We start from the raw sequence: 14,208 nt of genomic DNA on the forward strand, positions 1-14,208 counted from the left end.
TTTTCTGCAACTAGTGGGGCGTGCAGCAAAAACGAGGGAGGAGTTCAATATGGTTGAAGTATATTCATTAGTATTATAGTCTCTGTACTAAAGCTATAGAAATCTTACTAGGGACCACTTTTGATGTGAGCATGCTGTATACACCCTGCTGAAAAATCAGAGCTTATTTCTCAGTCTCAGAGCTTGCAAGGAATCGCTACTGTTGCAGAAGCATCAAAGATTAGCACATCTCGCGCAAGAAGCCACTAATTTACTGTCTGCAAGCCATAACATCAGAAGAAACCTTCTGAAGTGAACCACCTTACTACAAGACAGAAAATGGTGGGCGTGTGTTTGTGTGTGTACTTTACCACTAGCTAAGTGCTTACTACTACTATACTACTAGCTCTATGTAAGCTTTTGCATGGCTGATTGACCATTTGTACACTGAGGCTTGCTTTTGGGGGTGGGCCTCAGGCTGTTGTTCACTGAAGCCATGCTTTGGTGTGGAGCCATTCAGTAAGCATTTGGTTACTGCGATAGAAGTGAGCTTGAAAGCAATCTGGGATTCAGTTACCAGTGTTCCCTGAGCTAGCTAGCTCAAAAACTGACCAGCTACAAATCTATATAGTGTGTTTGCCGATTGTTTGACTGCTCATTTTTCGCAACACAATGTTTGTAAACTTTACAATGTATGGACTGGTCCTTTTGTACATGCAGCCTCCATTTCCCCTGAGCTTTAGCACTAAACAATATAAAATATTTAAGTGCAATAACTAATCTCAACCCGATATCTACCATACAGTTTTGTACGGGTTTTCAATTGTACCCTTAAAACCAATCAACACAATGGTATCATGAATGATGCCTAAGGCCATTCATACGACTGTACACTGTCTTCACTTGCAGTATTGATCAGTTTATACTTTTGGGAGAATTAATATAATCTCTGTGTTGATTAACTATCTGAGGGTTGATCTAACTAGTACCTTGCTCTTATCATCAATTCCACTTGTTTTCCTAAACACCTTTTCGGGGAGGTTTTCAGTATTTAGTAATCTAAAAAGACTGTTGATAAATTGATGATAATAGCACTTTAAACTGTACCGAGCATTATCTATCTACTTAGATCTCTAACGTTTACGTTTACGATAAGAAAAATGAGTCTAAAACAAAAATTATTCCCAAGGGCATCATTAATACAATGAGCATCTACTTTCCCTTTGTGTTAACCAAAGTATAACATTTTCTCTGAACATTACTAAAATTTAAAGCACGTACAATGACACATTTAAAAATACCACAGTTCACATCAAAGACACATTTCTTAATCTGGTAATCTCATGGGACCGAATTCGAACAATGCGGTGGGCAATTCGAGGTTCTCTGGTTATGGTCCTCCCCACAACATTGTGTAGAGCACAATATGCATCCACACACACACACCCAGTACATCCAGGCATGTATAATGTACTACCATAAGAGTTAATCAGTACTATCTCTGCAATACAATGCCTTTGGTCAGTCCTTCTTTATCAACCAGACTAGGATGAACTAGCAAGTGAGGGATATTTTGGCTTACCATTCCAGCTGTTTAATGAGCTGATGCAATTTTTATAACTTGCAGGGGTCCGGGTCAGTTCTTGTGGCTTGCACAAATAACCACGGATACTCGATCTGACCACTCAGACACAATATTAAACATGTTGTTGTTGATTGTATACAGATTGTTAAAATGACATGTATTGGGAAAAATTGTAATCTTGGAGTTGGAATGCAATGAATAATAATATCATCACCATTTTGGTATTAGTGTGGAGGCAAGGTCCGAAACATGAGATTGCACACAGTGCTTACCCCGAATTAACCCACAGTTGTATGCAACATTCTCTGAATATAAATTCATACTTAAAAGGTAGACAGTAGGAAGGAAACGAGCTCTAGTGTATTCCCTTGTTCCATTAGGGTTCATCCTTCATAATAATTATGTAGAATTTGATCTTGCAGAGTTTCCATGGTAGCGAACACGGGACTTCCCCTTATCTCAGTCCCATCAGTGATGTCACTGGTTTGGTCTCCGCAAGCCCAACAGGAGGAGTGGGGGACATCACAGACCAGCACCTGCACATCACGACAGCAAGGTGAGTCATCATTGTACACTATGATCTAATAGCAAGTCGTTAATTATATGAGTTTTAGCTGGCTACGTTAATGAGAGAGTAGCTACGTGTGTAAGGAAAGTGCTTCAACATTCCTAGCTGTAAAGTTGATACCGTTATATTGGGCATTCTTAGAGGTCCTTCTACAAGAAGTAAGTCAAAGGGAAGTTTTGTGGTGAAATGTCTGTAACTGGGGTGAAACTTGTGGGCCTGAAATCAGATCATGGATAACATTACAAGCACATTTTACCACAACATTACTTTGTGGGATGACTTGGTGTAAATATGATTGTAACATCAACATTAGAGCAGATCTAAATGCTACTACAAAGACTCCATTAACTTTATTAGTACACTATGTTATGCATGGTATCCTTTGATTCTCCTCACTGCACTGCAGAGCTGACCCTCACCATAACCTGTCCGTGGTACACTTTGAGAAGCAGCCACCAGACAACATGCGGAAAAGCAATTTCTTTCATTTTGTTATCTCCCTCTTTGACCAAAACCATCAAGCAGTGGAAGTCTTGAAAGCGTCTTTCAAGGACTTCTGTGACACCATTGAAGTGAGTGCACATAGTCATCTCTTGAGAGCACGTAGTCATTATAACTTTGTTCAACCACAGAACGGGCAAGAGTACAGAAATGGTCTAATTTACAAGCTCTACGTAAGCTACAGCGACGGTAAGTTACTGTAATGTATAGTATAGATAGATTTACCTATTGTGTTTTATTATAGGTGTCCAAAAAGAAGAAGAGTTACATGTTCGTCTGATCGATTCAAGCACCAAACAGGTATTATATAATTACCTATTTATGACTCCACTCATACCTTTGACCTTATATAAGAGCACATGACAACCTATAAGCATTTTAATTATAACTAATGACAATCGGCAAGTATACACAGGAAAGCTGTGACCTCTCCCTCCCCCACTCACTGTCTACATTAGCCACTAATTGCACGCATACTGGACACGACTTGATACTTCTCGTGTTACTCACAATCAAAACCATGAATTTGCATAACTCTGGTCACTCTCCAATAGCTCATCCCCTACGAAGGAACATGCAAAAACCCAGACTTCAGGCGAGTGCTCCTGACTCATGAGCTCATCTGCAGTCGCTGTCTCGAGCATCGATCTTGTGGAAACAAGAACGACACACCCTCTGATCCGATATTGATTGACAGGTAACTACAGAGAATGACTGATTTTGTTTATCTATTCATTTCATGTGTTTACAGGTATAGGCTGAAGTTTTTTGTCAAGTGTAATCAAAACTGTCTCAAAAATGCTGGTAATCCTAAAGATTCTCGGAGACGCTTTCAGGTAATTGCATACAACAGTATATGGTGTATCACATGATTTGTGGGCAGCTGGAGCAATTAAGCTTTTAAGTCTAGACAATTTCCTAATTCATTTCCATACTTATAAATTATGCACTCTATACTAGATAATTAGACCATAATTATACTGACTATTATGGTTGCAGGTGGCTGTATATATTCCACCGAACAGTGACACTCCCATCGGCTGTTCTGACGCCATGTTTGTTCACAACAACTCCAAACATGGACGGAAGGCGAACCCAGTGTTGTACCCAGGGAGAGAAGCTATGGTGGGAGATGGTAAGAGGCGTGAGTATAAAAAAAATTATACGTATATATTGAATACTGTACTTAATATCAAGCATGCAGCGTAAATTATATTATGACATCATTCCTTGTGCGTACAGGGAAGCCGTACATCATCTCAGTACACCCCCACGAAGGCTGGACGACAGGGGGGTCTAGCGTTTGCATCATTGGAATGAACTTCTACGAGGGAACTGAAGTTGTGTTCGGGACACTGCCTGCTGCCTCGGAGGTGAGCTAATGTAATTGGAACCATTTTAGAATATTCACCACAATATCTACCACAGCTCATCAGCCCGTGTGCCATTGCCGTGAAGACACCTCCCAGTCCTCGGTCAGGAGAGGTAGACATCACACTTGTCTATCAAGGATCGCAATACTGCATAAATAACCCAGGAAAATTTGTCTATCTAGGTAAGCATAATCAATGCAAGACTTACGCCTATAGTACCTGATTAAAGCAGTACTACTGTTGTTGGTTTCCTAAGTATCTTGTTATCCATACACCAGTTTGTGGTTAGCTGTTTTGTCTGTCTGTTTCATGGACAATAACTTAAATTCCCCAGCCAATATCCATGCTCAATCATGCTTGCTTCCTGACCCCCACAGCTCCTGATGAGGCTCATTTCGAACACAATTTCGCACGACTAGAAAGATTACTACGAAATCCTGAAGAGCCTGATGACATTCCAAAGGTACAGACAATAACACACAATTGTTTACATGTGTGCTGGTACAATTAGACATTTCTCTCATTTATGTATTTTCATCAAACAATTTTAGACTGACATTTTGTTCACTTTCAGGACATTCTGCTCAAGCGAGCAGCTGATGCCTTGGAAACCTTCTACTCCCTACCAAGGCCTAACTACAGTAGTGGAGGTGGTGCTGGCCCTCTCACACATGGCAACTACTACCTCAGTTCTCCTGCATTGTTCACTGTTGCTCCACAGCAGATGCAACAGCATCCTCTCCTATCTCCAAACAGAGGCAAAATGAACGCCCTATCAAGCATAGAGGGTGGGGACACGAGTAACACTAACGGAGTCAGTCGCTGCAGTAGTGGCGATCAGCCGGTAGGGGTGGAGGGAAGTGGACAACACTTCTTCAGTTTCCCCACGACCCAAGGCTTGGGCCAAGCGGACGTGAAAATTGAGCATATGTCGAGTATCCACAAGCCCAAACCAGTCACCCCTGGAGGAGTGTATCCGGTCGCTATGCCATTTCTACAAGTGGCTCATATGCCTCAGGGCATGTATGGTTACCCGTCCAGCAGTGGAGACATGAATGGATTCATGGCCAGCAATATGGGCGAACACCACGAGAGCAACAGAAACAACAACAATAGCAATATTGGATTTGGCCATCCCATGGTAGCGGCCGGTTGGCATGGAAACCCGATCCACCTCATTCCTCCCTCCCCTCTCTTCATGGCACCAACAGGTACATATTTCAGTAAGTAGCACAAACAAACAAAAAAGTGCCTAATGAGTATAATTATTCAGTTTTTATAATGAGTATGTTTCTGTGTACAGCTTCCCCTGGGCCACTGCCAATCACTCCCAATGGTCCTGGAGGCTCAACGGTGTTTAATTTTCCAATGATGTCACCAGCTAAACCAATGCGCTCAGTGTTGCAAGGCAACAAAGGTGGTAAGAGCAGCGACGGTCTCCTTCATCCTGGAGGAGGAGGAACAATCAACTATCAGCAAACTATGCTTGCAGGTACGGTTACCTAATAATATTAATAACAGCTATAATAATATTATAAGTGATATAAACTGCATCCAACTTAAATTCCACCCTCATTTACAATCATTGTACGCATTGCTACTGCATGCTTTTAGAGAACTCCCCATTTGTCCATACCACTGCAAGTATTTGCTGTGCATGCTAGCTGTGTATAGTTGGGCAGTCACTGATATCAGTATCATCTCTGTAGCACTGCCCTCTCCCGGGATGCCTGGTACTTTCGTGTTCCCACCGTCTACTCCAACAAGCCTCATTGCCCCTATCAGCCTGCCAGGTAGGAATAAACACATCAGCACTGTGTCACTTAATATATAAATTACAGTAAATTATGCAGTGTGAGCAATGCACATACGTATACCTCATTGTATTATGCAGTGTGAGCAATGCACATACGTATATCTCATTGTATTATGCAGTGTGAGCAATGCACATACGTATACCTCATTGTATTTTCCTCTGCACTACACAGACTTGACTACCATGTCTGAGGCTGTCACTACTTCTGTTTCCTTCGTCTCCACTGCACCAACAACACAGCAATCTATGGCAGACATGGAGGCACCCTTGTCAAAGAAACGAAGAGGCTCCCCCTAACCACCTGCAACACTTAGCAACCCTCACTAGCTCTACGCGTAGTCTATTTCACCACAGATTTTATCGGCTTTGTATTTGAGAATTCATATCGTACTTTCATTACGCCTTTTTATACCTGCAAACTTTACTCAAATCACATACCTTTATCTCCCTTGTCCATCCCGTCTGCATGCATTTATCCAGAATAAAAAATTTATACTATTGACCTCGATCAACAAGGCGGCCATATATTGAGCCAATGAACCACGCCCCCATGTATTACCTCGATTCCAAGTCGCATACATATGCGGCAAGGAATCGAGGCCACTAAAGAAGAAGACACGTGTTATCCAGAGAATCATCAAAACTAAGAGGTCTAGGTAAGAGAACATTTTGATGACAACTATTCATGTATTCCATCTGCCCCCAGAGAATGTCTTTTGGAGGAGGCTCTTCTGGAGGAGGTGAAGTGGACCCTCAGCTGCAGAGGTTCATTGAAGTGGAGACTCAGAAGGCACGATTCCAAGCCAATGTTCATCAGTTTACCGATCTATGTTGGGACAAATGCATGCCTGACAAGTTGGGCAACCGAATGGATGGAAAGACAGAACTATGTTTCAATAATTGTGTGGGACGATTTTTAGACACCACTGAATTTATAGTTCGTAAACTGGAAACAATGAAACAATAAAATTTCAATTGAACCTGTTCAATAATTTATTGTCAATTTATGTACTGCAATATCTCACATTGAAATGTATTGTACAAGAATATTCGTTGAGCTTGGATAATACATGTATATATGACTGAAATTCTAGCTAAAACCTAATACATAGTGTCCCTAGACCAGTTTCTTGGCTTCAAAAAAGCTCTTGAGATGTCTCATTTGCCAGATGCCCATTAGAATCAGGACAATGGTTTGGCCCAGTGACCACCACAGGACTCGAGCATTGGTACTGTCACTCACTTGTCTGAATCGTTCCTCACGAACCTACAGTGTGAGAGTAGGAATTAAACAATGTTTAACAGAGTTTATATCATAGACCTTGGTAATAATATGGTCAGAACGGTTCAGCTACAATAGCTCAGTTATAGTATCAACTAAACCACTAGGCTTGTTACTGTACAGTTAAGCTACCTACATGTACATGTAGGCATGCTAAGTTAAAGTAACCATAATAAACTCACTCTTTGGTATTCTTGTTCCTTTGTGATCTGCTCCACCTGATCCAGCAGCTGTCTCACTCGCAGCTGTAGCTCACTCAGTTTCTCCTTGGATGCTATCTGGGCGTAGTCAACGGCATGCTCTCCAATCGAGATATCTAGATGAACTCGCTGCGGGGAGGGAGGGAGGGTACACACCAAGCATAGTAGCAATGTATAGAGGCGATGTACACACACCAAGCATAGTAGCAATGTATAGAGGCGATGTACACACACCAAGCATAGTAGCAATGTACAGAGGCGATGTACACACACCAAGCATAGTAGCAATGTATAGAGGCGATGTACACACACCAAGCATAGTAGCAATGTACAGAGGCGATGTACACACACCAAGCATAGTAGCAATGTATAGAGGCGATGTACACACACCAAGCATAGTAGCAATGTATAGAGGCGATGTACACACACCAAGCATAGTAGCAATGTATAGAGGCGATGTACACACACCAAGCATAGTAGCAATGTACAGAGGCGATGTACACACACCAAGCATAGTAGCAATGTATAGAGGCGATGTACACACACACACACTCCTATTAAGAAATCCATATAATCATAAGTGCACATAATTTATGCAGATATCTGTTCTTGTTGAGCAATAGTGTAGACATCAATAGAATTGCCTTATACTCAATGTACTGCACACACAGTCATTCATTATACCAGTCTGTTCCCTCCGAACCAACGAGTGCTGTTGGTACCGATGCAGATGGTGTGCTCCCCTGACTCGTGGGAGGTGAACGTGAACCGACCCTCGGCAGCATAGTGTCTCGAGAGAATCACTTTAGACGAAGGATTCTTTATCTGGAGAAGGGACACAAATATATTACTAAGTATACATTGCTTCCTTCCTTCAACAAATTAACCGATGGATTTCAATCAGTCATAAATCTAAACACAACACGTGATAATACAATACGACACCCTAAACTCGTACCTCCACATGCATGCCGATCCCCGGGCTTGATGGCAACCAGTCTTGTCTATTGTCATCGTATAGCTGCGTCTTGTACTTCCCTACAGGGGAACGTTAATTGATTGATCTATAGACGACCCTGATGACCTACCAACTATCATTGTTTCAGCTGGAACTTCCTCAATGAAACATTTCTCCTCAGTCTCAGAAATGTGAAAATATAATCCATTCCCCAACGATACACATACTGCCAAACAGAGTGTAACTGCTCCCCAAGCCTTCATAGTATTTTAGGGGCTAATGTCTTGATGCTTGAGCTCTGTGAAGTACACTTTCTCTTATGCTTGACGTGGACAAAGGAGACAGCTCTCACGTGGTCCTCACATGAAAAAAAAATCGACCATGGGCGTTACCACATAATTATTATGAACGCGAGAGGTGAGGTCACCTATCAAGAAGGAAAACAACACAGCTTTTTCGCCTCTCCTAGTCGTCTACTTTGGACATTTTATCTCTCGGGTACGTACACATACTCAAGCCAAGACTGACACGTCTCAAGCGTAACGGGAGCTATCTTAGCAGCGGTTTTATTGAAGGACTCTTGGACTTGAAGCTGCCACTTATTAACTTGTTGATCAAGTTTTATGTCAGGCTTGAATGGACGAGCAATGAGCAGCAGCACTACTAAGAACGAGTTCCAAGTGGGAGGAAAGTACAAGCTAGTGAGAAAAATTGGCAGTGGGAGCTTTGGAGATATCTACCTAGGAGTCAATCTCACCAATGGAGAGGTATTAAAGATCTTATCTGATATCATGAGCGTAGTAATAGCTGCGAAAATTGGTTGAGATTTCTTACAAATCTCACCTATGGTCTAGCATAGTTAGTTAGACGGACTACGTACAGTATATATAAGACTTTCAATTTCACCATATGCACCGTTCATTTCCTATCCTTACTTCCTTGGGTGTAGGCTGTTAACTTTCTAAGTATTATGTTTGATCATGTTGGCACAGTGTTAAGTACAAGTATTGAATGTCAATCACACTCTCGAACAGACATATACGTTGTGTTCTTAGGTTACTGTCAGCCTCTCAAGTGTGTGCCCAGGATAGTCTATTCCTATTGTTGTCTTTGATGTGGTAACATCTTGTATTGCACAAACATTGTTCAACATACTATTTATAGTGCGCTGCTATGTTTAGTGTAAACGTACCAAGTGCTCCTAATTAAATTTGCTGTGGGTGGTATTTAGTATGTGCTGGTGAAAACCACCCGGCTCTTTCTTGTGGAAGCATTATCATTCCTTCTGTTGTAGCTGCTTGGCAGTATTGTGACTATGAGCTAAAAAGTATACTTTTATTACCTCTTGCAGGAAGTAGCCGTCAAGTTAGAGTCTCACAAGGCCAGACACCCACAGCTCCTGTATGAGTCCAAGCTCTACCGTATACTACAGGGCGGAGTGGGTATACCACATATCAAGTAAGCATACCTTATAATGATTGCTGTACTATTAACTGTGGTGGGATTTGTATGCTGTTCTCCTGAGATTGTGGTTTTCGGTAATTGCTGTTACTTAGTGTGCCTAGTTGAAAGTAGCCATATACTTACTTCCTCATTATCAATTAGCACTGGTTTAATACCTGTAAATCCATTGGTTTCCAAGCCGACCACTAAGCATAGGAAACCATTGTGTATATAATACTCTCGATGTAATGAATTGGTATCTGCCCACAACTTTTTCAGTTTAGCATGATCAGTAGTGCATTGTAATACTGTAGCACGCCCTAGATGGTTATCACTGTAGTGACTGTGTTAGGGTTACGGTGTACATGTACATATAGGTGGCACCACTTTTTTTGCAGTACCGTTCTTAGTATGCTCACTCAAAACGTATAGTAAACATTTATATCATTGCTTGCAGGTGGTATGGTACAGAGAAGGACTATAATGTGTTAGTGCTGGACCTACTTGGCCCCAGTCTGGAGGATCTGTTCAACTTCTGCTCCAGACGATTCACCATGAAAACAGTGCTCATGCTTGCTGACCAGGTGGGGAGCCATGTTATAATAATAGGTGTACATAAAGACATCATCTTGAAAGAGAAATTTGCATGGATAATCACGAAAGGGATTAGTTTAAACATAGACCTTCTAAAATTGCGGATTGTCCCCAGACATACATTATACTGTGTGTTGGCATGGCTGTGCATTAATCACTTCAACTCTCCTAATTTGTTCTGATTGTATTCACCCGTGCCATACCAACCTGTCTTTGATCAATTTATTTCTAGGAAAACGTTTATAAATCTTTTCAACAGTTCTTGTTTCCCTCAACACACACATGTTCAGATGATTGGTAGAATTGAGTATGTCCATAACAAAAACTTCATCCATCGGGATATAAAACCTGACAATTTTTTGATGGGAATTGGCAGACATTGTAACAAGGTGAGTCTAGCGTTAGCATTAGAGCTAATGTACCAACAAATTGCTGTGCTGTGTAGATCAAGGGCCAACACCTGTTGACAAGAACCCTTCAGTTACAACATTTATAGCTATTTTAGGTCCTTAAACAGTTAGCTAGTAGCTGTACTTGACAGTAGCTAGTAGCTGATATAGGCCTAAGTGGTTTGAGAGAGGCTGGTCTTATAAACATTGATTGTAGATCTCCCTCTCTCTCTCTGTGTGTGTGTGTGTGTGTGTGTGTGTGTGTGTGTGTGTGTGTGTGTGTGTGTGTGTGTGTGTGTGTGTGTGTGTGTGTGTGTGTGTGTGTGTGTGTGTGTGTGTGTGTGTGTGTGTGTGTGTGTGTGTGTGTGTGTGTGTGTGTGTGTGTGTGTGTGTGTGTGTGTGTGTGTGTGTGTGTGTGTGTGTGTGTGTGTGTGTGTGTGTGTGTGTGTGTGTGTGTGTGTGTGTGTGTGTGTGTGTGTGTGTGTGTGTGTGTGTGTGTGTGTGTGTGTGTGTGTGTGTGTGTGTGTGTGTGTGTGTGTGTGTGTGTGTGTGTGTGTGTGTGTGTGTGTGTGTGTGTGTGTGTGTGTGTGTGTGTGTGTGTGTGTGTGTGTGTGTGTGTGTGTGTGTGTGTACAAAATTATTGTTTACAAAACTGAGCATACGTACAGTAGCATGGTGTACAGTAGCATGGTGTACAGTAGCATGGTGTACAGAACAGGGTTCTTAGGCTAAGACAATCAGTTGATTGTAAAGCTTTTACTTGTCCTGTCTATTTCGGAGGGTGTCGGGAGAGTTTGTGTGCCAACAGCTGCAGTCTCGGGCATACACCATTGCTTATCGTATTCAAACAGTGTTGGCAAGACTGCTTAATGATATTCATGACTCAGCTGATACAGTGGGTGTGTCTAGCCCGAGGGAAAAATGCATACACCATCTACACTAACTATATAAGAGTTAACTGCAGTCTAGTCCCTCCTGAGCCATATGATGAGCAGGCAAATGTTGCTCGTACACGTGTACAGTAGCTGTGTTCGTGGAGGGTCCTGAATTTTTATTGATGTTATTGCTGGGAAATTGTTTTGGGCAATTGACTGTGTGAATATTGAGTATAGTAAATGGTATTCATAGAGCGAGGTGTTTTGTTGTTGAAGGCTGGTAGTTATGGGGTGGTACCACACACACAGCTCCCTGCATCACATGACCTGCTTGTGCAATACCAGCACTGTATAATAGAGCTCGAATGTTTTGGGATGGTTTAAGAGATGTGCTGACTCTTTGATGATTCAGGGCTCTCTCTCCTTGTGTGTGTCAGCACATTCCTTATAAATATAGCACACATGATGTATAGCTTGTGATGTTGACTTTAATGTGTTGTCTCATATTTCAGTGACTGGATACTCCATTACTGTGTACATGTATCATAGTACAAGGTTAATTATGTTTCCTACTTGCGATATGTGAATTTCAAACTAACTTCTGTACAAACACACAGTTGTTCATCATTGATTTCGGACTGGCCAAGAAATATCGTGACACAAGATCAAAGCAGCACATCTCTTATCGGGAGGACAAGAACTTGACGGGTACAGCCAGATACGCCAGTGTCAACGCTCATCTCGGCATAGAGCAATCGTAAGCAGCTTATTATGATTTTATAGTCTCACACGTTGTATTGAATACACTAAGACACACCTTCTAACATTGTTGCTACATGTAGTTGCTCAGTAACTAATGTGTTTCAGACAGTTAGCTAGTCAGTGGTGCCTGGCTGTCAGCAATAGCTGGTGACATGATCAACAGACAAAGAGACTATAGCTATAGGGTACTGAGCGTTGCTACTGCTTGTGTTGTGTGGCTTGCCCAGTGTCAGTTTAGTATCAGTACAGTGAGCATCCGGGCAATCTAGCCTTTTACTCAGGAGCCCTCGTATACATAAGTTTGTTTGCACAAATAGATAGCATTCCTGTGTACAGTTTATTTACTGTATTCTTTGCCCCCCTGCAGGAGAAGAGATGACATGGAGAGCATGGGGTATGTTCTCATGTACTTCAACAGAACCACTCTGCCCTGGCAAGGCCTCAAAGCAGCCACCAAGAAGCAAAAGTATGAGAAAATCAGTGAGAAGAAACTCTCAACACCGATTGAAGTTCTTTGTAAGGTGAGTGGTTGTGTGGGTAATTGACTGTTCTGAGCTTGACTGGGTGAATAGTGTACCGTATCTTATTGACAGAAAACTTATACTAGTATTACTCTATTAAGTCGTTGCTAGTTTGAACACGTATTCATTTATTGTATAGTTATTATGACTATTCAAACAGAGGGAGATATCACTATCACCACCTACGGACTAGCCTACACTTACACATTTCACTAACATACCTTACCTATTATAGGGTTTCCCAGCTGAGTTTGCAATGTACCTGAATTACTGCCGTGGACTTCGGTTTGAGGAAGCCCCTGATTACATGTACTTACGGCAACTGTTCAGAATCCTCTTCCGAACTCTCAACCATCAGTATGACTACACTTTTGACTGGACATTGCTCAAACAGAAGGCAGCAGCTTCAGCCTCCTCCAGTAGCACCATACCTGCGATACCTCCAGCAGGTAAGCACCGCATGGGGATCGCTTGTTATTGATATTGCAGAAGCTTAAAGAATGATTTGAGTTATTGGTATTTAAAGAATGCACTTTCATTAGCTAGGATGATACATTGATAGGGTTCATTCTCACAGGTTGTGTGTGTCGTCCTTTCATATTATAGTTATCCACTTTCCCAAATATATTACAATGGCTTGTTTTGTTAACCCCTTTGGATTGAACTTTTGATTGTAGATATGGCAATAACAATATTATGAATTTCCACCTGATTAATCACCCTCCTCCCCCTCCCCCTCTAGGTCACCACCCAGTTAGAGATGACAAGGAGGAGTCCGACGAGAGGAGGAAAGTATCCAGTCGGAAGCGTTAATCTACCCAACCAACTCTCACTATTATATCCACTGGATTTTATAACTTTAATTCATTTTTCCTCTGATTTGTCTCAGTATTGTAGCTCTCTGCTGTACTATGGTTTGTATACTCTTCTTCCTATCTTGACTTTTCTTTTTTCTGTACTCAGTGTTGTCTGTGATAGTCTGGTTTGTACGCTAATGTAGTATGTATGTATGTATGTATGTGTCTGTCTCATTTGGTACTCTGTGTCTAAGTTGCACTTATTTTGTGTGTACTGTATATACGTCACATTTATGTTCTCTCTAACTGTGTATATTCAGCATTGCTAAGTTTGTAGTTGTAAGTACATTCTATTTATTCTGTTACTGTACTTTTGCACTATAATAATATTTTTATGGACAAATCAATGTATGGATCTAGTGGGCATGTTCGCATTTATATTCAACATTGCTAAGTTTGTAGTTGTAACTGTAGGCAGGCCCTGGCAAATAGTTTATGTGGGGCACAGCATAATAGGCTGAATTTGGGGCAGTGCTCAAAAGCCAGGAGAAAATTCTGTTAGTGC

General features: G+C 41.6%; 3 protein-coding genes across 4 annotated transcripts; 2 read left to right on the top strand and 1 right to left on the bottom strand.

The window, feature by feature from the left end:
* Positions 1 to 33: 33 nt before the first annotated feature.
* Positions 34 to 6,324, top strand: LOC135332256 (transcription factor COE1-like). Of its 2 annotated transcripts, none has more exons than XM_064527631.1 (15): positions 34 to 321; positions 1,987 to 2,120; positions 2,539 to 2,704; positions 2,765 to 2,822; positions 2,878 to 2,933; positions 3,188 to 3,330; positions 3,385 to 3,469; positions 3,633 to 3,768; positions 3,876 to 4,006; positions 4,062 to 4,188; positions 4,384 to 4,469; positions 4,581 to 5,229; positions 5,310 to 5,498; positions 5,716 to 5,799; positions 5,995 to 6,324. In XM_064527631.1, the coding sequence occupies exons 1-15, from the start codon at positions 319 to 321 to the stop codon at positions 6,117 to 6,119; spliced, it is 2,172 nt and encodes a 723-aa protein (XP_064383701.1). In that variant the 5' UTR covers positions 34 to 318; the 3' UTR covers positions 6,120 to 6,324. The 2 variants fall into 2 exon arrangements, with proteins under 2 accessions (XP_064383701.1, XP_064383702.1); XM_064527632.1 differs by having other exon boundaries at positions 39 to 321; positions 4,581 to 5,217.
* Positions 6,325 to 6,791: 467 nt separating this feature from the next.
* LOC135332265 (transmembrane emp24 domain-containing protein eca-like) lies at positions 6,792 to 8,637 on the bottom strand. The gene is made up of 5 exons (XM_064527641.1): positions 8,393 to 8,637; positions 8,263 to 8,342; positions 7,989 to 8,129; positions 7,287 to 7,433; positions 6,792 to 7,089 (listed from the first exon to the last, which is right to left on the bottom strand). The coding sequence occupies exons 1-5, from the start codon at positions 8,523 to 8,525 to the stop codon at positions 6,940 to 6,942; spliced, it is 651 nt and encodes a 216-aa protein (XP_064383711.1). The 5' UTR covers positions 8,526 to 8,637; the 3' UTR covers positions 6,792 to 6,939.
* Positions 8,638 to 8,665: 28 nt separating this feature from the next.
* On the top strand, positions 8,666 to 14,050 carry LOC135332262 (casein kinase I). Its single transcript, XM_064527637.1, has 8 exons — positions 8,666 to 9,029; positions 9,614 to 9,720; positions 10,163 to 10,289; positions 10,590 to 10,688; positions 12,181 to 12,320; positions 12,693 to 12,846; positions 13,082 to 13,295; positions 13,589 to 14,050. The coding sequence occupies exons 1-8, from the start codon at positions 8,886 to 8,888 to the stop codon at positions 13,657 to 13,659; spliced, it is 1,056 nt and encodes a 351-aa protein (XP_064383707.1). The 5' UTR covers positions 8,666 to 8,885; the 3' UTR covers positions 13,660 to 14,050.
* Positions 14,051 to 14,208: the final 158 nt, after the last annotated feature.

This window comes from Halichondria panicea, chromosome 2 (genome assembly GCF_963675165.1).
Source record: "Halichondria panicea chromosome 2, odHalPani1.1, whole genome shotgun sequence".
Lineage (NCBI taxonomy): Eukaryota > Metazoa > Porifera > Demospongiae > Suberitida > Halichondriidae > Halichondria > Halichondria panicea.